General features: G+C 44.9%; 1 protein-coding gene across 1 annotated transcript in view; it reads right to left on the bottom strand.

Moving 5' to 3' along the window:
* The window catches only part of ADGRD2 (adhesion G protein-coupled receptor D2), a 288,081-nt gene that overhangs the window by 217,157 nt on the left and 46,469 nt on the right, over positions 1-24,455 (bottom strand). Inside the window, exon 6 of the mRNA XM_078784001.1 lies at positions 8,122-8,341. Coding sequence (XP_078640127.1) covers positions 8,122-8,341 — 220 coding nt within the window. The remainder of the gene's footprint in view (positions 1-8,121; positions 8,342-24,455) is intronic.

Raw genomic sequence — 24,455 nt, 5'->3', positions numbered from 1 at the left:
ACTTACCGAGCTATGTCCAAAAAACGATTCAACCAATCAGAGAGCAGCGAGCTATCGCGTGTGCCGAACGTGGCGAACACACTCTGCCTCGGATGGCACATTTGAGAGCGTATTCATTTATTTCACGTTTGCAAACTATGTTGGCGCTATGTTGGCGTTAAACTATGTTTTAAAACTAATAAAAACGAATTTGCGATTCTTTCGCTTTCCTGCGCTTTGTGCACGCTATGGCGATTTCTTTACCAAACTCTGCAAGCTGTTCGCTTTGGACCAAACCATTTCATGTAAATAGAGGGGGGGGATTGTCACCGTACTCGCAAGCCGTTCGCTTTGGACCAAACCATTTCATGTAAATAGAGGGGGGGGATTGTCACCGTACTCGCAAGCCGTTCGCTTTGGACCAAACCATTTCATGTAAATAGAGGGGGGGGGATATAATTTTAGATATAGATATAGTACGGGCATGCCCTAGTATATATAACTGTAAGAAATAGTAGAAACTCCAAAGTACGAGCAGGGCGTCTCATTTGTATTGAATATATAATCGTTAGATTAAATAAGACGCGGACGTAGCTTCAGGACGTCGATCTTTAATTGTCGACAAGCTTTCGACCAACAAAGGTCTTCTTCTGAGTCAGCCCCAAGATGACTTCCGTTGAACTTGGGGCTGACTCAGAAGAAGACCTTTGTTGGTCGAAAGCTTGTCGACAATTAAAGATCGACGTCCTGAAGCTACGTCCGCGTCTTATTTAATCTAACGATTATATATTCAATTCAAATGAGACGCCCTGCTCGTACTTTGGAGTTTCTACTATTTCTTACAGTTATATATATATATATATATATATATATATATATATATATATATATATATATATATATATATATATATATACAGACTTGGCATTTAATATGGAATATTTTTTTTGTGGGGGTGAACTTACTTTTCAAGATGACTTAGAACCAAAAGTTCATTGGAATTATGTTGAAATTATTCTAGATTTTGTTAATGTGACCTTTAAAAGAAACAAAAACCACATTTGACATTTCGAAGCAAATAAATTGATCCTTGAAAGTGATGTAAACTGATATCGAACTCAATTCATGGACAGTACTGTGTTAAACTTCTGTACGTTTTCCAGAAGTATCTCTTTATTTTGCACATTAGCCAAAAAAAATTTAAACAAAAACAAAAGTTAAATTACGACTGGGATTACGGACAGTAAAATGACAATTCAGTACTTCGTGTAACCCCCACGAGCATTCAGGAGAGCAGGTACACGTTGAGGCATGCTGTTCACGAGATTTGCCAAGGTTTGGACAGGAATCGCTTGCCATGCAGTGACAATGGCCTGCTGTAATTCACGCACAGAGGTGGGCTGCTGGTCCAAGTTGTCGATTTGACGCGTTAATTCTGCCCACAAGTTCTCTATTGGATTCATATCCGGGGACATGGCAGGCCACTCCATATGCTCTACACCACGGTCAGCAAGAGAGTGTTGGATCATGCGAGCACGATGAGGCCGTGCATTGTCATCTTGGAAGACAAAGTTTCCTCGAAAGGCTGCACGAGCAAATGGAAGCAATGTTTCTTCCAGAATGACCCTGTACTTGAACTGGTTCAGGTTTCCATTCAGAACAACCAGGTCAGTTTTGCCCCCTGCATGAAAAGCAGCCCAAACGGTCACCCCACCACCTCCAGCTTGGACTCTTGGCACTATACAGTCTTCGTTGTGGGCTACATGCACTTGTCTGCGCACTCGGACGCGGCCATCTTGACGATAGACCATAAATCTAGACTCGTCACTGAAGGTCACGTGATTCCAGTGTCCTGGCTGCCATTGACGGTGCTCTCTGGCCCACTGCAATCGGCGCTGGCTGTGTTGTCTGGTCAGGCGTGGCTTTCTCAGGGGACACCTGGCACGATAGCCTGCTTGAACCAGTCGTTGGTTGACTAGCCTTCTGGATGCAGGTACATTTGTCAGTTGCTGCCACTCAGCCCTAAGCCGATTAGCTGACTTGGTACAGCCATTGCAGACTAACCGGTGCAGCTGGCGATCATCTCTCCTTGTGGTTCTGCGTGGACATCCAGGCCTCGGTATTGGAGTAGGGACACCCCTCTGAGCATTTCGTTTCAGGATCTTTGACACCTGACCTTGAGTGATGCCATACTGTCGAGCAATAGCATGCTGTTTCATGCCAGAATTTCGTAAAGCCACCACTCCATGATAAACAGCATTGTCAAGTTGACGGACCATCTCTAGAGGAAGCAGCAATAACTTTTGTAGATGTGCAGCAGTTGTTTTCCACTAATACAGAACGCAACAACCCTTATATACCCGATTGTGAAGCCAATCGTCAAATGTACCTGTCCTTACATTTTGTCACGCCACCTGTGATATAATCCTGTTGTTGACTTCTTGCTGCGAAAGACAATCAGTGACATGGTTCTTTCAACAAAGACATCACCAAAGGGTAAAAGAAACTCACCAGATTGATATACTGAGTTCAGAAAGTAAACCCAAGTCAAGAAAAAAAAAAAATTCCATATTAAATGCCAAGTCTGTATATATATATATATATACATATATATATATATATATATATATATATATATATATATATATATATATATATATGTATGTATGTATGTATATACACACAGTCAGGGCTAAAAAATATTGGCACCCTTGCACCATTTCTTCCAAAAAATTGTTGAAATTAAAAAATATTTTGGTATCCACATATGTATTTCTTTGGTTTGCAGTGGAACAAAACAAAAAAAACTGAAAAATTAGTAAATCTAAGCTTATTCCACACATAAATCCTAAAATGGCCCGGACAATATCATTGCCACCTTTTAAAAGTTGTTATAAATAATTAGATTTCAAGCAGGTGATTCTCCTTTACTTTGGAATTGGACTCACCCATGGTGAGTTGCAGGTGCCTGCGATATAAAAATCACTCATTCAACCAGTTTGAACAGAGAAAAGGAGTCATTCTGCTGTTTTGTGTCACTGTGTGTACCGCAATGAGCATGGAGAAAAGAAAGAAAATCAGAGAATTGTCTGAGGAGGTCAGACACAAAGTCCATCTCCAGAGACTTTGATGTTCCTGTATCCACCGTATGCAATGTTATCAGGAAGTTTAAGGCCCATGGCACTACAGCCAACTTCCCTAGATGTGGCCGCAAGAGAAGACTTAATCGAAGATTGCAGCGAAGGATTGTTCAATGGTGGAAAAAACACCTCGATCAACTGCCAAACAGATTCAAGCTGATCTTCAGTCACAAGGTACAACATTTTCAACTCGCACCATCCGTCGCCAACACAATTAAAGGGAGTTTTATGGTAGGAGACCCAGGAGGAGAGAGAGAGAGAGACAGAGAGACAGAGAGAGAGAGAGAGAGAGACAGAGAGAGACAGAGAGAGACAGAGACAGACAGAGAGAGACAGAGACAGAGACAGAGACAGAGAGAGAGAGAGAGAGATAAAAGAAAGCCGGACTGGAGTTTTACAAAACACACCTGAACAAGTCAAAATCCTTTTTTGGAGAATTTCCTGTGGACAGACGATGTCAAATTAGAGCGTTTTGGAAAAGCACATCATCTCTATGTTTACAGAAAACAGAATGAAGCCTTCAAAGAAAAGAACACCTGCTCTACAGTCAAAGATGGAGGAGGTTCAGTGATGTTTTGGTGGTGCTGTGCTGCCTTTTGGAGCACAATGTTCAACCTAGTGTCAGAAAGCTGGGTCTCCGTCGAAGGTCATGGGTCTTGCAGCAGGAAAATGACGCCAAACACACATCAAAAAGCACCCAGGAATGGTTCACGACAAAACGCTGGACTGTTCTGAAGTGGCCAGCAATGACTCCAGATCTAAATCCCATTGAAAACCTGTGGGGAGATCTGAAAACAGCAGTTTGGAGAAGGCACCATTCAAATCTGGGAGGACTGGAGCAGTTTTCCCAAGAAGAGTGGGCCAAACTGCAAGTACAGAGATGTAGGAAGCTCATTCATGGCGAAAGGAAGCGCTTGACTGCAGTTATTTTATCCAAAGGCTGTGCTACCAAATATTAAGTCGAGGGTGTCAATAATTTGGTCAATGCCATTTCTTTAGATTTTCTGATTTATTTTTTCTTTTTTGTGTACAAGATCGAAGCTCGTGTGCAAGCTAACATCAATCACCAAAAAAAAAAAAATAACGGACACACAAAACATACAATAAAGGGAGCGGGAGACAAGATGGGGAGAGAAAGGGAAGCACACAAGTACAATAGCAGAGAACAGGGACATCGGGACATCTGTGGGAGGGAGTGGGCTTGGGGGAAGGAGGCATGGGAAAGGGGGGGGGGGGGGTGGGAGAGGTATAAAACACATGGACACTGCTAGGACTTCCAGGAAAGAAGTCGGTATTTCAAAAAAGTGGATCTAGCATGAATTAATAGGGGTAGAAAAGATCAAGGTTTTGGATGGGGGAAGATAAGAGATGGTGGTGAACAGCTGTTTTAAAGACATGGAGGGGGGAGTGGGATTGAAGAGAGTGAGGGAGTTTTTTCCAGAGGCGGGAGAAAAGAGGAATGAAGGAGAGAAGGTGAGCAGAGTCCGTTTCCGGTCTCCGTTTCCGGTCTTGCTGGCGATGGTTCATTTTTTCGCAGCTCTCCACGCTCTCCATCTAAATCGAAGTTAAGTAATTGTTCCAATTTGTATTTTCGTTATAACTGTATTTCTTTTATGGTGTATGTACGTATATTGTCCCGTCAAAGATTTTCGGTGCAAATCTTTCATACCTGTATTGAAAATCGTGTTAATTCGTGTCGTCTTGAGGTCTTGTACAGTGTACACTGTACAACCTTGAGGCTTTGTTTTTCTCTCAGCGCCTGTCGTTTGTGATCCAATAACTTTCGTTCTCTGTTTTCGCAGTCTTTCCACCCCAAAGCCTACTTCCTTATGTAAATCTCAACTCAAAAAAACAAAAAAAAAGACATTACCTTCTCTGTGCTCATTCGTTTATTCATTCTTATTCGTTCGTTCGTTCTTCGACCACGTGTTTCTCCCCCATTTCCCCAGATAGATTGTCAAATTTCAACTCGTTATTTTATCGTCCATGTGATATTGTTTGATTATAGTTAGTTTTGGTTTGAATTTCCTGTAACTCGTAATTAATTAATCGTGTTCTGCTCCTCGTGTGTGGCCTTGTAGTTGTACCCCCGTCGGTGTTTTATTAACTTAAGCGTGTTTTGCTTGGCTCTTGGTTTTTTCCCTTCTACCCCGAACATAATACTGTCTAACGTTCTAAATCCCCACCCCCCCCCCCCCCCCAAAAAAACAAAAACATTTATTTTCTTTTCTCCACGTGTACTGTTGTCTCATCCTGTATTTTCTGTCCAGGTGTGCTGTTCGCCCCACCCCCATTATCTCCTTGCCATCCACCGTTTGCCCTGTTCACGTGACTCGTGGTGGTCCCTCTCGGCTCTCCCCCCGTTGGTATTTTTGTGCATATAAGATTGTTCATAGTTCTGTTTAAATATTATTTAAATATGTTTAACCTTTCCCCTTCTGTTTTTTATTCAGTGGTATATTACAACACGCTGTTTTTCTTCCTATTTAAAAGGCTTTTCTCAATTTCCTCTCCAACTCATTCCACTTCAAAAAAAAGAAATTCAATATCTTATACGTCTCCCTCACTACATGGTCTAAATTCACATTCATTCCATCCCTCCTCCATCGTTCTGAATCGGATTGCTAACTTGAAAATCACAACAAACCCAATTTGTTATCAATGTTCGTCGTTCATTAATCATCCACTTTCTAAACTCCCCTCTTGCCCCTCCCATCCAAATCCCCCCCCTTGCACCTACACTCCGAAACTTCCCCCTTGCCCCTCCACTCTTAAACTCCCCCCTTGCCCCTCCACTCCTGAACCCCCCCCTTGCCCTTCCCCTCCTAAACTTCCCATTTGCCCCTCCCCTCCTAATCCCCCCCTTGCCCCTCCACTCCTGATCTCCCCCCTTTCCCCTTCCCTCCAAAACTCCCCCCTTGCCCCTCCCCTCCTAAACTCCCCCCTCACTCCTCCCCTTCAAAACTCCCCCCCAATCCCTCCCTTTCAATTCTCCCCCCATACCATTCCTCTCCAATTCTCTCTCCTCCCCCCTCCTCCTCCAAGCTGCCTCCTCCCCACTTCGTCTCCCTTCTATCTCATACCTCCACCCCCCCAAACCTTCTACTTTCCTCTGCCCCCCCTCAAACAACCCCTCACTGTGCCGCATCCCTTCACCATCAAACCTTTCATCCTCCTCATCCTTCCCTTTCTTGGAACTCTTCTGCAACATCTGAAACACTATCAACTGCTCTCCCTACCTCCCCCTCTCATCCTTCATCTTACCCTACTCCTCCCCTCCCCTGTCCTGTACCCGATGCTCCCCCTCTCTCTTCATTAACGGTATGGACCTCAAACATCCGGGGCCTTCGCTCAAACCTGACTGATCTCTCCATACAGGTTGCTTCTGACAATCCAGACTTGATCTGCTTAACAGAGACTTTCCTCCTTCAAGATGTCTCTGATTCCTTAATATCTCTTCCTGGTTACTCCCTCCTCCGGTATGATAGACCTGAGCCTCGGCCTGGTGGTGGGGTGGCTATCTTTGTCAAAAACTCTCTTCCTCACTCTCCTTGCACTGCTCTCTTTCCTCCTCACCCGCAGGAGTACCTCTGGTTACGGCTTCCTCTCCGCTCCCACCTTTTGTTCATATGTGTTCTGTACCGTCCCCCAAACAGTGATGACTCCATCTACATTTCAATGTCTGACAACATGGGCCAACTTCTATCCACTCATCCCAACTCTCTCTTCCTCATATGTGGTGACTTCAACTGTCATCATGCCACCTGGTTGGGTGTGGGTTCCTCTCTCACTAGTCATGGCACCTCAGCAAAGGACTTCTGTGACTCACTGGGATTGACACAATCTGTCAATTTCCCGACCCGGATCTCAGCCAATGGAGTATCTTCTCTTCTAGACTTGGTTATGACAAACTTCCCTGCTAATGTCTGCTGCTCTTCTTCTGCAAACCATCTCTTATCTTCCCCCATCCAAAACCTTGATCTTTTCTACCCCCACTAATTCACCCCAGATCCACCTTGTTTGAAATTCCAACTTCTTTCCTGGAAGTCTTGGCAGTGTCCATATGTTTTATACCTCTCCCACCCCCCCCCCCCCCTTCCCATGCCTCCCCCCCAAAGCCCTCTCCCTCCCACAGTTCTCTCGATGTCTCCATGTCTCTCGGTCCCTGCTCTCAAATGTTGTGTTTGTGTCCTTCCCCCTCTCTCCCCATCTTGTCTACCGCTCCCGATGTTATTTGTTTTGTGTGTCTGTTTGTCTTTCTGTGTGATTAATGTTCGCTCTTTCACGAGCCTCGATCTTGTATACAAAAAACAAAAAAAAAACAAAAAAAAAAACAATGACATCAGTCACGTGATATGACGGCCATCTTAGATTGAAGGAAAACCTTTAAACATCTTTTTCTCCAGAACTGCTGAACGGACCAATACGAAATTTCATATGTATGATCAACTCCCCACGAAGAAACAAGTTTTTAAACTATGACATCATCAGTCACGTGGTATGACGGCCATCTTGGATTTAAGGAAAAAGTATTTGAAAATCCATATCTCCAGAACCACTCAACAGATCAATCCTAAAATTCATAAGTATGATTGACTACATATTTGGTGGGCCACATTTCTAACTTCTGATGCAGCCAACATTACAAATAAATGTTTTGCCTATGATGCTGCGTTGCCCTGATTAAGCCCCAACAAGGGCGAAACCAGGTCGGTAACTGTGAGTTTTGCATGCACTTGTGACAGTATCTGAATTTATAATCCATAATGACGCACTGCTAGATGGTTCCCCTGGAGCTTTGCAGGCAATGCGGACATGCATGGCGATGACGTCATGACGTTCGCTCATTAGGTTGGAGAACCAGATTACAGATACCATATATATATATATATATATATATATATATATATATATATATATACAATTAAATAATTAGCAAACAGATAAATATACAATTAAATATGCAAAAATATAGAGTTAAATAATTAGTTAGAAAAAGTACCCTTGCAAGGACGGATGTGGTCAGAAATTTCCACGGAGCTTTCCACATCTAGGAGCTTGCGGTCCCAGGAGAAGAGGAGAGCCTCTTTGGGCACCACACACTGATGCATTGCTGCTAATATGTCAGGCTCGCTCAAGCATCTCTGCCACAGATGAAAGTCCGTCAGGTTCCCAGTGAAGGCCTCGTTAAGTTTGAAGGAACCTCCGAGGGAATCCTGCTCCTGTCAACAGGTAATGATAGACTCTTTGTGGCTGAGAACAAGAAAGTTTTGGATCATTTCTATCCATGCTTTGATTTTTTGACAAAGTTTATAAATTTCTTATTTTGGAGAACACATGAGAATTATCCTGATTAAAACATTCCTCACTTATGTCACAGTCCCACAGAATGGTGCAGAGGGAGTGCACTTAACCTTGAGATATCTAGTATGGGTTCAGTTACCGACCCAACTATAAATTGTCAGATGGGTGCTTTGCAGGTATGATGATAAATCACAAAGTACACGCCTGCCTCGGATGGACGTGTTACTGGTTGCCCTGTCTCCTTGCATTATCTGGTGTACATTAAAGATCAAGTGGTGTCTTTCATAAAGAGTTTGTGAGTTATCAAAGGAACACTATGTCTAACCAGGCGGTTCATGAAAAACTTGTGCTACACTCAGTTGAGATTATTTGGGGCAGTTAATGTAGTAGTAGTAGTAGTAGTAGTAGTAGTAGTAGTAGTAGCAGCAGCAGCAGCAGCAGTAGTAGTAGTAGTAGTAGTAGTAGTTGTTGTTGTTGTTGTTCTCGTAGTGGGAGCTTTGCTTATATCTTAGAAAAGACCCCCCAAGGAAAATGAGAATAGTACACACATTGGGGGTTCTTTTGCATCCACATCTTTACAGAAGGACAGTTGACTTCACTTGCACTCCAAGGAATCCCATGATCAAGGAGCTGGGGTGTGTTCATTTCCCAGGTTTCTTGGACAGAGCTCGCAAAGCGGCTTAATAACGCAAGCAAGCACTACATTCGAAACCGTTGATAAGAAACGGCTGGCTTGACAAGCGCTAGCTAGCTGCTTGGTAACTGAACATGAACCCTAATGAGATGGTCAGCAAATAATTACTACACATCATCAGGTCTCGTGTTAAATGCCTCTGAAACATTTGCAATGATGCTGCAGATCAGGTATTGCAGACCCCTGTGCAGTGGGATACGAGGTTTTGTAATTGGTGGCACGTGTGTGTGTGTGTGTGTGTGTATGTATTATGTATGTGTATATGTGTTTGTATGTATTATGTATGTGTATATATGTATGTGTGTATTATGTATGTGTATATGTATGTATTATGTATGTGTATATATGTATGTGTGTATTATGTATGTGTATGTGTGTGTATGTATTATGTGTGTGTATGTGTGTGTGTGTGTGTGTGTGTGTGTGTCTGTGTGTGTGTGTGTGTGTGTGTGTGCATGTATGTATGTGTATATGTATATGTATGTATTATGTATGTGTATATGTGTGTGTATGTATTATGTGTGTTTGTGTGTGTGTGTGCATGTATGTATGTGTATATGTGTATGTATGTATGTATGTGTATATGTGTGTGTGTATTATGTATGTGTATATGTGTTTGTATGTATTATGTATGTGTATATGTATGTATTATGTATGTGTATATGTATGTATTATGTATGTGTATATTTGTATGTATGTATTATGTATATGTATATGTGTGTGTATGTATTATGTATGTGTGTGGGTGTGTGTGTGTGCAATTAATTATATTTGCGTATATTTAGGTGTGCATATATGCCACAAACAATATAATTAATTGTGCAGTAATTGTTAGATCTTACAAGTTAAAATAAACCAAATAATTACCTACTTATTAAACTTATTGACTTGTAGCAAATGTGTGATGCAATATGTTGGTGAAACAATGCAGAGATGAAATGTAAGAATGAATGCACATAGGAGCGGCAGAAAAAAACCTCAATAAACCACCAGTTGTCCAGTGGTCACTCGTCACTTTACTTATGGATATTGTAACAAGACCGAAAGTTTAACAATGGCATAACCAGGCTTGTTTTATACTTCAGTTGAAGAGGATAGTATGACCTGGGTAGGGTACCAGTTGTAGTAAGTTCAGGAATCTCCTTTAATCAAGTGGTTTATTAAAGACGATACCAAGCTCTCACAGAGCACACGCCCCTCATGACGAGCCGCCATTAACCACCCAAGCCACGCCCCCAGACGTCATTACGCAGTACGTAGTACCAATCACAACATCTCCCTTTCATTGAAATTATTATGTTTGTATGCAACAAAACACTACTAAACTAAATCAAAATAATAAACACAATCAGACACAACTGGTACCACACATGGATGGGATATGGGGTTACTGTTATAACTCTTAACCAAAATGTAATTACTGCTCAGTATGATTAGCTAAAACAGAGAAAACACAGAATCATTCCAATCAACGCATCGTCTCTGCACCAATATTACAAGGGCTGATTTCTGGTGGTCGTTATTCACTATCACGATATCTCAACGGTTTTCGAATCACACGGCCTGATCTGGTCGAGTACGGAGAGTTGTCCGGCCTTGTTGTCTCAGCACTCTCGTCATCCTTGGAGCTGGAGCAGCCGTTAGTTTCCATTGCTGAAGCGTCGTTGTTGAAATGTACGTGTCGAGCAGTTGGTAGACTTTGATGTGTTGGTTGGGTCGGTTCGTCCTTCCACTTGGCGCCACAATCGGGTGGATGAAGTTCACGCAAGTGTGCCCTGGTTCTTCGAAGATGCGTCCCGTTAGGCGTCTGTACTATATACGAGCGGGGTTCATTACAGCGGGCCACAACTTTCCCGGGGTACCATTGGTGCGTGTCCTTGTTCAGAATCCGAACCTGATGTCCAATAACCAATTCAGGTAATTGCGGCCCAGCCGTTCTGTTGTATTGCTTCGCCATCCGGTCTCCACGTTCCTTCAATCGTTCCTGAATTTCCTGATGCCTTTGTTGTGCAGGAACCAACAGACGACTTGGTAGGTTGGTGCGTATGGGCCGGTTGAACAGCATTTCGCTTGGACTTGGGAGGTGGGAATCTACAGGTGTGCACCTCAGGTGTTGTAGTGCAATATCTATGTCACTCCCTGATCTATTACACTTTTTGATCATGTTCTTCACTATTTGAACTTGTCTCTCAACCAATCCATTAGGCCTACTGCGTGGATACCTCGGCGATGTTGTCGTGTGTTTTACATTCCATTTGGTACACATATCACGGTACGGCTTACCCACATATTGAGGTCCATTGTCCGATATGATCTCCAGAGGTGGGCCGAACATACTGAAACACTCAGATGTGGCCTTGGCTACTGCACTGCTCGTCGTGTATTCCATTCTCTTCACAACTGGGTACTTGGTGTAATAATCCATCACCAAGAGGTAGGTCTGCCCGTGTAGCTCACACATATCACTGGCTACCTTTGTCCATGGTACCGCTGGTATCTCATGAGCTATCATAGCCTCACGCCTTTGTTCTGGTTGGTTCTCTTGACATGCCTTACATGTTCTGACAGCTCTCTCAACGTCCAGATATATACTTGGCCAGTAAACACATTCGTGTGCTAGACGTTTTGTCTTTTCGATCCCCATGTGCGCCTCATGGAGCTGGTCGAGGATATCCTTCCGTAGCTGCTCTGGAATTAGTACCTGTCGACCTTTGAAGAGCACACCGTCACAAATACCAATTTCATCACGGTATGGCCAGTACGGACGTAGGTCCACAGGCAGCTCTGTAATCCTAGCAGGCCACCCTCGATGTACAACCTGCTGCAATGCTCGAAAGCTTCTATCAGCCTTTCCACACTCTCCGAGTTGGTCCTGTTTCCTTGAACTGAAATCAATGAGGTCAAAGCGATGATGATCATCCACATCATCAAGCTCAATACCATCTACACGTGTCCAACTGCAGTTCCTGATTGTTCTCTGGGTTCGGTAGCCTCGACAGCGTGTCTGATAGCATCATCTCACGGCCGGCCTTATACTCCAGATCAAAATCGTAGCCTTGGATTTTCACAAGAAGGCGCTGAAGCCGTGGAGGGGCGCTTGTAAGCAGTTTGCTGATGATCATGACCAATGGTTTGTGGTCTGTGTATACCTTGAAGCGTTTCCCAAACACATACGTATGGAACTTCTGTATGCCAGCAACAAGAGCCAGGGTTTCTCGTTCAATGTTTGAATAAGCAGACTGAGTGGGTGTCAGAGTTCGTGACGCAAAAGCAACAGGCTTGTCATCCTGCAAAAGGCATGCACCCAGTCCCTTCTGTGACGCATCTACTTCCAAAACTGTCTCCTTGTCATGATGATAGTATGTTAGACAGGCGTCTGCATCAACACTCTGTTTCAGTTGCTCAAATGCAAACTGATGGTCTTCCTGCCACATGAATGGCACTCCATTCTTCAGTAAATCTCGGAGGGGTGCCACTTTATCCGCAAAGTGGGGAATATGTGGTGACAGATATCTCATCAGTCCAATGCATCGGCTCAAGTCTTCCTTATCCTGCAGTGACGGCATCTTCCGGATGTCGCAGATCTTCCCAGGATCAGGTGAGATTCCTTGTTTGCTGTAGATTGAGCCGAAGAAGTTGATACGGTCGGTCTTGATGATACATTTCAAAGAGTTGAAAACCAGACCCTCTCTTCGTGCTACTTTCATCAGGTTCAGAAGATTACGATCATGCTCCTCTTCAGTTCGTCCTGATACTGCCACATCATCGGAGATACCAATACAGCCTGGTGCTTGCTCGAGTATGCGGTCCATGGCTTGCTGGAACAGATCCTGGCTGACACATAACCCAAAAGGCAATCTCTTGAAGCACCAGCGCCCAAAAGGTGTGCGGAATGTGGTCAAATCCTGGCTTTCTTCGTCCAGATGCACAGCCCAATAACCAGCCCGAGCCTCTAATTTTGAGAATATTGTGGCGTCAGCAAATTCTGGGTTCAGCTCGTCTAATGTCGGTATTTTATGTGGACACGTCTTCAGCCAAGAGTTTAGGCGTTTTGGATCGAGACATACTCTTAAGCTCCCATCTTTCTTTACACTATTACAGATGGAAGAGCACCAATCCGTATGATAGTCCACTTTCCTGATGATACCCTGTTTTTCCATTTTCATTAGTTCCTCCTTCAACTTCCCTTTGATGTGAACACTACACTTCCTTGGTGCGTCAATCGATGCCTTTGCATCAGGCTTTAGATGAAGCCTCACCTTTTTTTTTTTTTTTCTGTGTACTGAATCGAGGCTCGTGAAAGAGCTAACATTAACTTCACAAACAAATCAACCAGACAAACAAAATATATAAAAAGAGGGAGCGGAAAACAAGATGGGGAGAGAAGGGGAAGCACACAAACACAACATTTGAGAGCAGGGAGATGTGTGGAAGGGAGAGGGCTTGGGGGGAGGAGGCGTGGGAAGGGGGGGGGGGGGGGGGAGAGAAGTATAAAACACAAGGACACCAAGGACTTCCAGGACAGAAGTTGGTATTTCAAAAAAGTGGAATTGGGGTGAAATTAGCGGGGGTAGAAAAGATCAAGGTTTTGGATGGGGGAAGATAAGAGATGGTGGTGAACAGCTGTTTTAAACCTTTGCCTGAAGAGCTCACCTCCACACGTGTCTGATAGTTATCCCGTTTAATATGAATATCTCACCTCCACACATGTGTCTGATAGTTATCCTGTTTAATATGAATATCTCACCTCCACACATGTCAGATAGTTATCCCGTTTAATATGAATATCTCACCTCCACACATGTCTGATAGTTATCCTGTTTAATATGAAGAGCTCACCTCCACACGTGTGTCTGATAGTTATCCTGTTTAATATGAATATCTCACCTCCACACATGTCAGATAGTTATCCCGTTTAATATGAATATCTCACCTCCACACATGTGTCTGATAGTTATCCTGTTTAATATGAAGAGCTCACGTCCACACATGTGTCTGATAGTTATCCCGTTTAATATGAATATCTCACCTCCACACGTGTCTGATAGTTATCCCGTTTAATATGAAGAGCTCACCTCCACACATGTGTCAGATAGTTATCCCGTTTAATATGAAGAGCTCAACTCCACACATGTGTGATAGTTATCCCGTTTAATATGAAGAGCTCAGCTCCACACATGGGTCTGATAGTTATCACGTTTAATATGAATAGCTCAACTCCACACATGTGTGATAGTTATCCCATTTAATATGAAGAGCTCAGCTCCACACATGGGTCTGATAGTTATCCCGTTTAATATGAATAGCTCACCTCCACACATGGGTCTGATAGTTATCCCGTTTAATATGAATAGCTCAACTCCACACATGTGTGATAGTTATCCCGTTTAATATGAAGAGCTCAGCTCCACACATGGGTCTGATAGTTATCCCGTTTAATATGAATATCTCACCTCCACACATGTGTGATAGTTATCCCGTTTAATATGAAGAGCTCAGCTCCACACATGGGTCTGATAGTTATCCCGTTTAATATGAATATCTCACCTCCACACATGGGTCTGATAGTCCCTTAAAATTCCCAATGCAGTCAAACCTGTCCGGGAACAGCCTTTTCAAATCATCCACGAAATTCACCTTGTAGGCCTGTTCCTCATGGCGCATTGGTTTCAGAATCCTTGATGCTGGAGGTGCAGCCTTCAGCAATGTCCTCCGTTGTCCAGCAATGCTGTTTATGGTGATGATGTTGAGGCGTTCACACGCTGGTAGTCCAAGTACTGCAGGTCCAGGTACTTCAACCACATAGAACCTGTACTTGAACCAATCTGAGTCTTTATGTCGACACAAAAGCTTTAGGATTCCATGCCACTTGATCTCACTGCCATTGTAAGCAGTGAGCTTGGTCCCACCAAGCGGAGTCAGTTTTGACATCCATTTGTTTCCATACATGTCCTTCACAATACGCTTTGGCAAAGTATTCCCTGACGCACCTGTATCCACTTTCAACTGCAGTTTGTATACACCTTTCATGTCAGGGCATACAATGTTCAATAATGTGTACACTTCATCCCTCGTCTCCTTCATACACAGTGCAGATACCCTGATCACGTGAAACGGCTTGGTGTGTTCATATGTGTCAGTGTCACTTTCGTAACTGTCTTCATTGCCTTCAGTACAATACCCCGACACTTCATTCACCGAGGTCCCATTATTGTTACTTCCCCGAAGCATACCTCTCAACTTGCTTCTGCTGACTCGACGGCCTCTTCCACCCATTGCAGGACGGCGGCTCCACTCGTATCCATCAGCATATCTCGTGCTTCGTTTGGGATTTTCACAACAACGGGCCCAGTGTCCCAGTTCACCACAATACTTACAATAATCATTGTATGCTGGGCAGTTCCATGGTGGATGTGATATTGTGATAGTCCACACCTTGTGCACTTTTGTCGATGTGTCATGGCATTCACGGACGATGAAGGCCCTTCCATCTTCTGGATGGCCTGCTTTCCGATTACCATTGCTTCGTACTTGCGTCCCTCACTTAAAACCAGGTCCATGTCGTACCCGACCTCCTGGTCGAGCAGATGCTTTTGAAAATCAGCATGTGGGGTGCTCGCAACAATCAACTCGATAATCCGTTCCGAGAGTTCTGCTTCGGAGAAATTGCACAACCTTCCCTTCCGTCGGCATCGGTTGACCAAATCATCAATGGACTCTCCTTCTTGCTGCCGAAATCTCATCATTTCCAGCCGGTGAATCCAAAAGTTTACATGAATGTCCAACTGATCCTCGAATAATTTATATAATTTATCCGGATCCTTTTTATCATCCTCACTCAGAGTCGATGCATTGATCTGCCTCAGTCTTTCGTCTCCCACAGCAATCTGAATCTTGATGGCCTGCCTGGCTTTAGTATCAATGCCCTCGTCCGACAACACCAAGTTCATTCGTTGCTTGAATAACTTGAAGGTCTCCGCCAGGTCCGAGCTGGACCAGTCCATTGTCGGGAACTTCGCCATGTTGAAAAAAACACGGAACGTGCCGCCGTGGTAATCCGCAAAGAAAACAAGACCAAACGTCAAACTGCTTGTTGATCTTCACGATCCCGCGCTGCCACCATGTAGTAAGTTCAGGAATCTCCTTTAATCAAGTGGTTTATTAAAGACGATACCAAGCTCTCACAGAGCACACGGCCATCATGACGAGCCGCCATTAACCACCAAAGCCACGCCCCCAGGCGTCACTACGCAGTACGTAGTACCAATCACAACACCAGTTAGGCCCAGGCCTCACTCGGCCCCACCCACAGCGGCCTCATCGGCCCCGCGCACAGCAGCCTCACTCGGCCATACATGCACTACACTCTTCCCCCCCTTAAGTCACATAGTCTTTCAAATATGCTGGTCGCACAATGCGTCTAGAAGAAACACACGGGCAGTGGACATGATCGGCGACGGTGAGGCATTGGAAACAGATGACGGCTCCACACCAGACACCAAGCGAAACTCAACCAAAACCAGAGGAACATCCACACTACTCTCACTACCATGAACATCCGGCTCCACAGATGGATGGGCAGCTGGCCGAAACGTGGTCACGTGCACCGCAATGGATGAGGACACATCGCACGGCAGGACAGAATTGGTTGTGTGTGAATGACCGGACTTCCGAGCCAACAATTGATTCACATGACGTTTCCAGATAAGCCTGGCCGAAGTACGAACAAGGTAGTTAGCCAGACCGAAAACTCGGACCACAACAGCCGGCACCCATTTCTGTCGGTGTACATAGTCGCATGCCAAAACTGGCTGGTCCACCGTGAATTAACGAACATTGGTCACCGTAACAACTTCAGGTGCACCAGGTCGAAGCAAATCCAGGCACGACCGCAATTGTCGGCCATACATGCGTGCCGCCGTGGTAATCAGGTGGTTCCTGTGTAGTAGAATGCACTGAATTATGATAGTCATGAAAACACACATCAACCCAAGTCTGCAGAGATCGAACCGCTTGGCCTCTACGCAAGGCATGTTCCAACGTTTTGACAAATGACTCCGCCTGGCCATTTGTAGCTGGGTGGTAAGGCGCCGACCTCAGGTGTTTGATACCATCAGCACGTATGAACACAGCAAACACCTCAGATACAAACCGCGAACCATTATCCGAAACTAAAATGTCCCGAACCTCCTTGTTCGCAAAAATACACCGCAGATGCTTCACTGTGTTCTCTGCCAAGGTGGACTGCATTATAGCTACTTCTGGTCACTTTAAGTAAGCATCGATCACCACCAGAAACATGCGGCTCATAACTGGCTCTGCAAAATCTACATGAACGCGCTGCCATGTTCTATCAGCAGGTGGCCATAACAACGACACACGTGAGGGATTATCAGCATCAGTTTGACACATATCACATGCTTTTACCATCCGCTCGATGTCCGCATCAAGCCCGGGCCACCACAACAAACTCCAGTGCCAATGACCAATGGTGAAACCACACCAACCAATTGTTACCAAAAAACAAATATTGTATTAATGTCACACAAGAATAACAGCACAAGTACAATATTAATCAATTGTACAACAAATATTATATCATTCCTATGATGGTACCATCAGTTTCTTACTCAATAACTCACTGTGATCCAAGTGAGCGAAAAGAACATTCCCCAAAGTCCCTGTCCTGGCACCAAGCCAAAGTCGATCCACACTCTGGTGATCGCAAGAAAAAGGTCGTATCGAGACCAGAATCCAGGTCGGCTGACAGTCAACGCTGCCAAGGAGGCGCAAAGGTGCACCCAAAAGGTGACTGGGAAATCACACCTTCGGGTATGAATGTTCAACGGCTCCCAAACGGAGGACCGCAAATTCCCACTCAAAATCCACGTTGCACACGCAAACCAGGCTAACGGCTGGGTGCGGTGAAATGGCTGGAGCGAGGTGAAAAGGCTGGAGCGATGCGAAATGGCGGGAGTGAGGCAAAATGGCGGGCGGGCCTGTAATGGAGGCGTACCTGCTCTCCAACAACGATTCTCTTCGGAATCAACCGCAAAACCCATCACGCAGGTTTATCTGTCACCGCGATCACAACTCTGTCGCAGGAATCCCTTTCCCGGGAAAACCAAAGTTCGCTCGTGACCCACGTTCGCCAGCGTCTCCTCGAGACCTCAAAGCAGCTCGGCTTTTTCTCTTCCCCGACCTCCCTTGCTCCGCTTTTCGCTTCCTCCTCTTCTTCTTCCGGTTTCTCCCGATCCGGTTTCCGGTTTCTTTTAAAACACTAATTTTTCACCTTTTGAAAACAGTTATCTCCATTTCACTTAAACGATAACAATAATAGTACATGGAACCAAAAATGCTTACAGTGGATGAAAACCACAACGATGGAAGTGACGAATCCGTAACAATACACTGACACGTATTGACCGTAAGGAGGTGACGATTCTCCGGCGCAATCTCAAGATGAACGTATGTATCGCTCAAGTCCAACTTCGTGAAGTGCCGACTCCCCGCCAACTTTGAATACATCTCGTCAATTGATGGCAGTGGATACTGCTCCACACAGAGATTGGGGTTAACAGTCATTTGAAAATCACCACACAGGCAAATACCTCCATTCTGCTAAAGCACTGTGACCACGGGCGTCACCCACTCAGTGTTCCACCGGTTCAATGACCCCAATATTTTCCAATCGATCGAGCTCCGCTTTGACCGATTGCGAAGGGCATATGGCACCTGTCGAGGCTTACAGAATCGCAGACTGACACCCTTCTTCAGGTGCAGGTGAACTTGAGCACTTTTGAGCTTCCCAAGTTCAGGCCCGAATAGAACTTGGTGTTTTTCCAAGATCCCCTCCAAGCACGAAGGAGACGGAAATGACGTATGCACACTGTAAATGTTTGCACAATCCAGACGAATGGTGTGCAACCAATCACGATCAAGTAGAGATGGTCGAGAACCATCAACCACATGCAGGGGCAACACTGCTTGCTGGTCCTGATAACAAACCAATACATCCATCAAGCCAAATGGCTTTATTATCCCCCCTGCGTAAGTACGAAGGGTAGTGTGTATGGAGGCTTACACCGGAAAACCAAACTGACGCCAGATCTGTTTACTCATGAGACTGACTGATGCCCCGGTATCCACTGTGAAGTTGACTGGTCTGCCATTCACACTGACAGCCACCACAAAGGGGTGATTCACAGCTGACATCATCGGAAACGCACCCTGTTGATCAAACTCTCTGCCAGCCCCGACCACATCAACCGATGATGGTGCCCGGCCCGGACAGACCCTTCACACATGGCCCATCTTACCACACCGGTAACACACCGCATTCCAAAATGGACAGCTCCCATGAGAATGTGAACCACCACATCCCTGACACGGCTGCTGTGGTAGTTGTCCCTGAAACGCACTGCTTGCATGTACCAAGTAAGAAGAAGAAGAAGAACCCTGATCCACCGGCCCAGTTGGAGAATTGCGAGCACGTGACCCTCCAGCAGCTATGGCATTAACAGCCGAGTCCTCCCCAACAATGGCGCGAACATCCTTTCTAGCCTGTTCCATCATACTCCGAGACCTTTCCATACGACGTGGCCATGGTCCGAAAAATGCTTGTCGCCAATTGTAATGTCTTTGTTATAAAGATGTGAACAGCGGAGAGGATCAAGCACCATCTTTATTGAAGGCAACGGCAACACAGGCCTCATTCGGCCCCACCCACAGCGGCCTCACTCGTACATGGCACTACAACTTACAGATTCGGCAGCAAGGTCCGTGTCGATCACATTTCAAAATCAGAATTTGTATTGAGGAATTTCTGAAACCTCCTACCTACCTTACAACACCTGCTGGAATCCCAAAACGTTCCACAGAAGGTTATTATATTTCCTTTCAGTAAAATATGAAACTGTAATGGTTACTAAACAATGTCCCCCTGTCATGTGACCAGATCCTCAGCTCTGATTGGTGGACGTTTGTGGGGACATACATACATATAAGGGAAAGACAGACAAACGCTGTCCCAGATGGAATTGCCATACGGGCTACTTCAGTGTTCAGGTTTTGAAAAGATAAGTGAAAAATGGCCGAAAAAAGGATGGAATGGAAGCTAAATTCCATAAGATAACTTCTCTGCATTAAAGAATTAAGAACGAACTGATTAACCTTATGGATTAAATGAAAGAAATAATGACACATATACACAACATAACGGACAAAACATAATCGTCTCTGTTTTTAACACCTCACCAGGAGACTCTCAGACACACAAAGTAAAATAATTACCTTCGCCACCAAAGGTGGATGGAGGTTATGTTTTCACCCCTGTCTGTCTGTTTGTCTGTTTGTGAACAAAATATCTGAAAAAGTTGTGGACGGATTCAGACGAAATTTGGTAGAGATGTAGCGTATGTGACGAGGACGAAATTATTAGATTTTGGTGAAGATCCGGATTCGGATCCGGCTACTAGAATTTTTAAAGTGATTCTTCATCATTGAGAGATGGGGCCAAAACGATACCTAGCGGGATATGTCAAAAAGTTGTGGACGGATTTGGACAAAACTTGGTGGACCTGTTGGGTGTCTTACAAGGACAAATATATTCGATTTTGGTGAAGATCTGAATATGGATTCGGATATGAGAATTATTTAAAATTTTAAGTGATTCTTCACCATTGAGTGATATGGCCAACCAGGCGGAAGTGTGCTCTCTACTGAGTGCAGTTCTAGTTACTCCCGCCAGGGAGTAATGCATTCGATTGTGTCCGTCCGTGTGTGTGTGTTTGTGTGTTCGTGTGTTTGTGTGTTTGTGAACAAGATATCTGGAAAAGTTCTGAACGGATTTGGATGAAAGTTGGTGGGATGATTGCCCTTGGGATAAGGAAGAATTGATTAGTTTTTGGTGAAGCTCAGGATATTATTCCGGATCCAGGAATTTTTTGAAGGATTTTTTACCATTGGAAGATAGGCCTCAGTTGAGGCCACCCACGGCGGGAGTATGCGCTCTGCTGAGTGGCGTTCTAGTTATGAATGTAAAAGTCCAGTTACAAATCCACCACAACAAATAGGAAATGAGTAGTTAGATCTTAACAAATCAAATATCTGTACATTACTTAACATCAGAATTAAGATCAATACATTAAAAAAACAAGACTGAAAGTCTAACAACGGCGTTGCCGGGTTTGTAAAATATTTAAAACCTCAAACACATATGACTAGCTTTTTAAACAGTCGCTAATGCTGTCTTCCTATGGGGATACTTGAAATCAAAAGTTTACGCCACCAAACCTCGCACCATCATGGCATTGAAAGAACCTTCGATACGGTCTGGCTCACCAAACTCTCCTCTTATGGTATCCATGGAAAATCTCCACGCCTGGCTTGTGGACTTCCTCTCTGGTCGTAGTCAACGTGTGGCCCTGAATGGGTTTCTCTCATCTCCCCTTCCTGTTCAGGCTGGAGTTCCCCAAGGCAGTGTTCTGGGCCCTGTGCTATTTCTGGTCTTCATCAGTGATCTCTCCGACTCTCTGGAAAATCCTCTCTATCTCTTTGCTGATGAATCCACTCTCTGCCGCTCCATTCCTCATCCCTCAGATCGGCAGTCTGCAGCCTCCTCACTCTCTGCAGACCTGGATAAAATCACAGACTCGTCAAACAAGTGGAACATGTCTTTCAATCCTGACAAATCTCACACTCTCACTATGTCTCTCCGAAAAGACCGACTGGACAACCCTCCAATCTGCTTTCTCAACAATCCTCTCCAAGAAGTTCTGTCGCTCAAGCTTTTGGCTCTCACTATCTGCCATGATCTTTCTTGGGAAAACACATTTCCAAGCTGGCCTCCAAAGCCAGTCGCCTCCCGACGGAGGACTGGGCATCCTCCGTCGTGCGAAGTCCTTCCTTGGCACACCTGAGCTCCTCACCACATACTAGGCTTTCATCTGCAGCTCAATGGAATACTGCTCTCCCCTCTGGGCTGGTGCTCCTGCCTCACACCTAGCTCGGCTTCACGCTGTTGAAACCAAAGCGTTCAGAATCATTGGAATCTCCCGCGATGAAGCCGATTCTGAGGGCTTTCTTTCTTTCTTTCTCTTTCTCTTTCTCTTTCTCTCTCTCTCTCTCTCTCTCTCTCTCTCTCTCTCTCTCTCTCTCTCTCTCTCTCTCTCTCTAACCGCAGGCAGGTAGGTGGTCTGTCTATCTTCTACCGACTCCTCTCCGGCCTTGCCCCCCAGCTCTCTCTGTGCTCTGTCCCCCAAATATTCCTCCAGTTCGCACAAGATCTGCCAGCAACCCTCTTATGGTTAAACTGCCAAAATCAACTATATTCACCTTCACTCCTTCATTCTTCTTTTCTCCCGCCCCTGGAACAAACTCCCTCACTCTCTTCAATCCCACTCCTCCCTCCAGGTCTTTAAAACAGCTGTTCACCCATCCAAAACCTAGATATTTTTACCCCTGTTATTTCACTCCAGATCCACTTTTTTGAAATACCGACTTCTTTCCTGGAAGTCCTAGCAGTGTCCACCTTTTTTTTTTTTACCTCCTTCACCCCTCCCCCCCCCCCCTTCACACGCCGCCTCCCCCAAGCCCTCTCCCTCCCACGGATCTCCCGATGTCCCTGCTCTCCATCTTGTTCTCTCGCTCCCTTTATCATATGTTTTATCTGTCTTTTTTGTGATCAATGTTAGCTCTTACACGAGCCTCGACCTTGTAAACAAAAAACAAAACAAAAAAAACCGCATCACGGAAGAAATTCGAGCAATTGACACAGATTTATTGCGACGGGTTATGGACGATTTCAGGTCTAGATTACCTGAATGTATCCGTTTTGGTGGAGGCCACTTAAAAAAATTTTTTTTTAAAGTACTGATTAATAAATTGTATTGTACTGCTGTTTTTCAACTGAAAGCGTTTTGCTTTTTATTTTACCCAGTTCTCCACAATAACGCTTAAAAACCATCACATTCCATTCACTCACCTTATATATTAGGTTATAACCTGAAAATATATAGATACTGTTGCGAATGTGGAATTTGGCCTCTATATCCGCTTGTAAATATTCCCCTATTTTCTCCAATACTCCCCAACTTTCCCCAATCCCCCATTCCCTAGTCCCATTGCATGTAAACAACAATCAGTAGAGCCGACCTTCCCCTTATTCCCCCATTAAATGTCGTGCCCAGGTCCACCGCACCACACGTAGACAACTTTCGGACATCTTCCTAGTTATTCTTAATCTATGTCAGTTAAGGCCTCGTTTCCATTAATTATGACTCTTCGTTGCACCAGAATGTGATTATATGGCATCAGTAGTGAGTTTAGGACCTTTCCCATACCTCCTCCCATCTTCTTCCCCAAACAACAACAATAACAACAACTACAACAACAATTACAACTACAACTACGACTACAACAACAGAGGGGCGGGGAGTGTGCGTCCTCACACCGGCTCGGTTACCCGCCATGACCATGCGCTCCACGGCGTTACCCCGAAGGGGCTGGCTGTCAGCTCCTCGTCAGGGGCGGAGCCAGTAACCCCCCCACGCACCCAATGAGAAGCAACGTGCCGATTCCATCTGGGGCGGCGCTAACGAGCCGAGGGCGTGTCACTCCCCGCCGGATATACGCGGCCCCGCGCCGGATGTGACGTCAGATGCGCCTCAGCTTGGAGAGAGAAGCCACCGCCACCCCCAGCGCGACGATACCTCCCCGCATCTTTGGACCGGACCGGACCGTACTGTACCCTGCCCCGAGCCCAGGAGGACCTGGAGCCATCGATACCCGCTTTCCTGTCATCAACCCCCGTGTGAGTCAGCCGTTGTCCCGTTTGTCTGTCGTCTGTCCGGGGTTAATATAAGAGTGTGTCTAAGTGCCTGTCTTTCTGTGATTATACCTCTAGCCCCTGTAATCTGACCTTTCCGTACGAATATAATCTCCTCCGGAGGTCTTGAGAATTGAAACATTGGTGTCGTATTGTGTTATTGTAATCCAGCCGGGTGTCTTCTTTTTCTTATTGAGCCAGCATCGCGCGACTAGTCAACGTTCGGGCACAATCGGGTAACTTGTGCAGACGTGGTCATACCATAAAACCGCTCGGTAAATAACATCCAAGCCACGTCTGTAACAATTGGTTGTCAGGAGTTGGATTCGAACCTGGGACTAAATTTATTTGGCCCAAATTTTGGAACACCAATTGTACTATTAGAGTAACAATTGGTGTCTGGGAGTGAGATTCGAGGCCCGACCAAATTTTGAAAAAAAAAAAAAACGAATAGAGGAAAAAAAAAAAAATTTGGTCAAAATTTGGAGCAGCCGAAATTCGTTTTGTTTTA

Source organism: Myxine glutinosa, chromosome 8, assembly GCF_964187855.1.
Source record: "Myxine glutinosa chromosome 8, kmMyxGlut1.1, whole genome shotgun sequence".
NCBI classification, from domain to species: domain Eukaryota; kingdom Metazoa; phylum Chordata; class Myxini; order Myxiniformes; family Myxinidae; genus Myxine; species Myxine glutinosa.
Note: the sequence above shows the minus strand (reverse complement) of the source record. Positions and strands in the feature narration are given on the sequence as shown.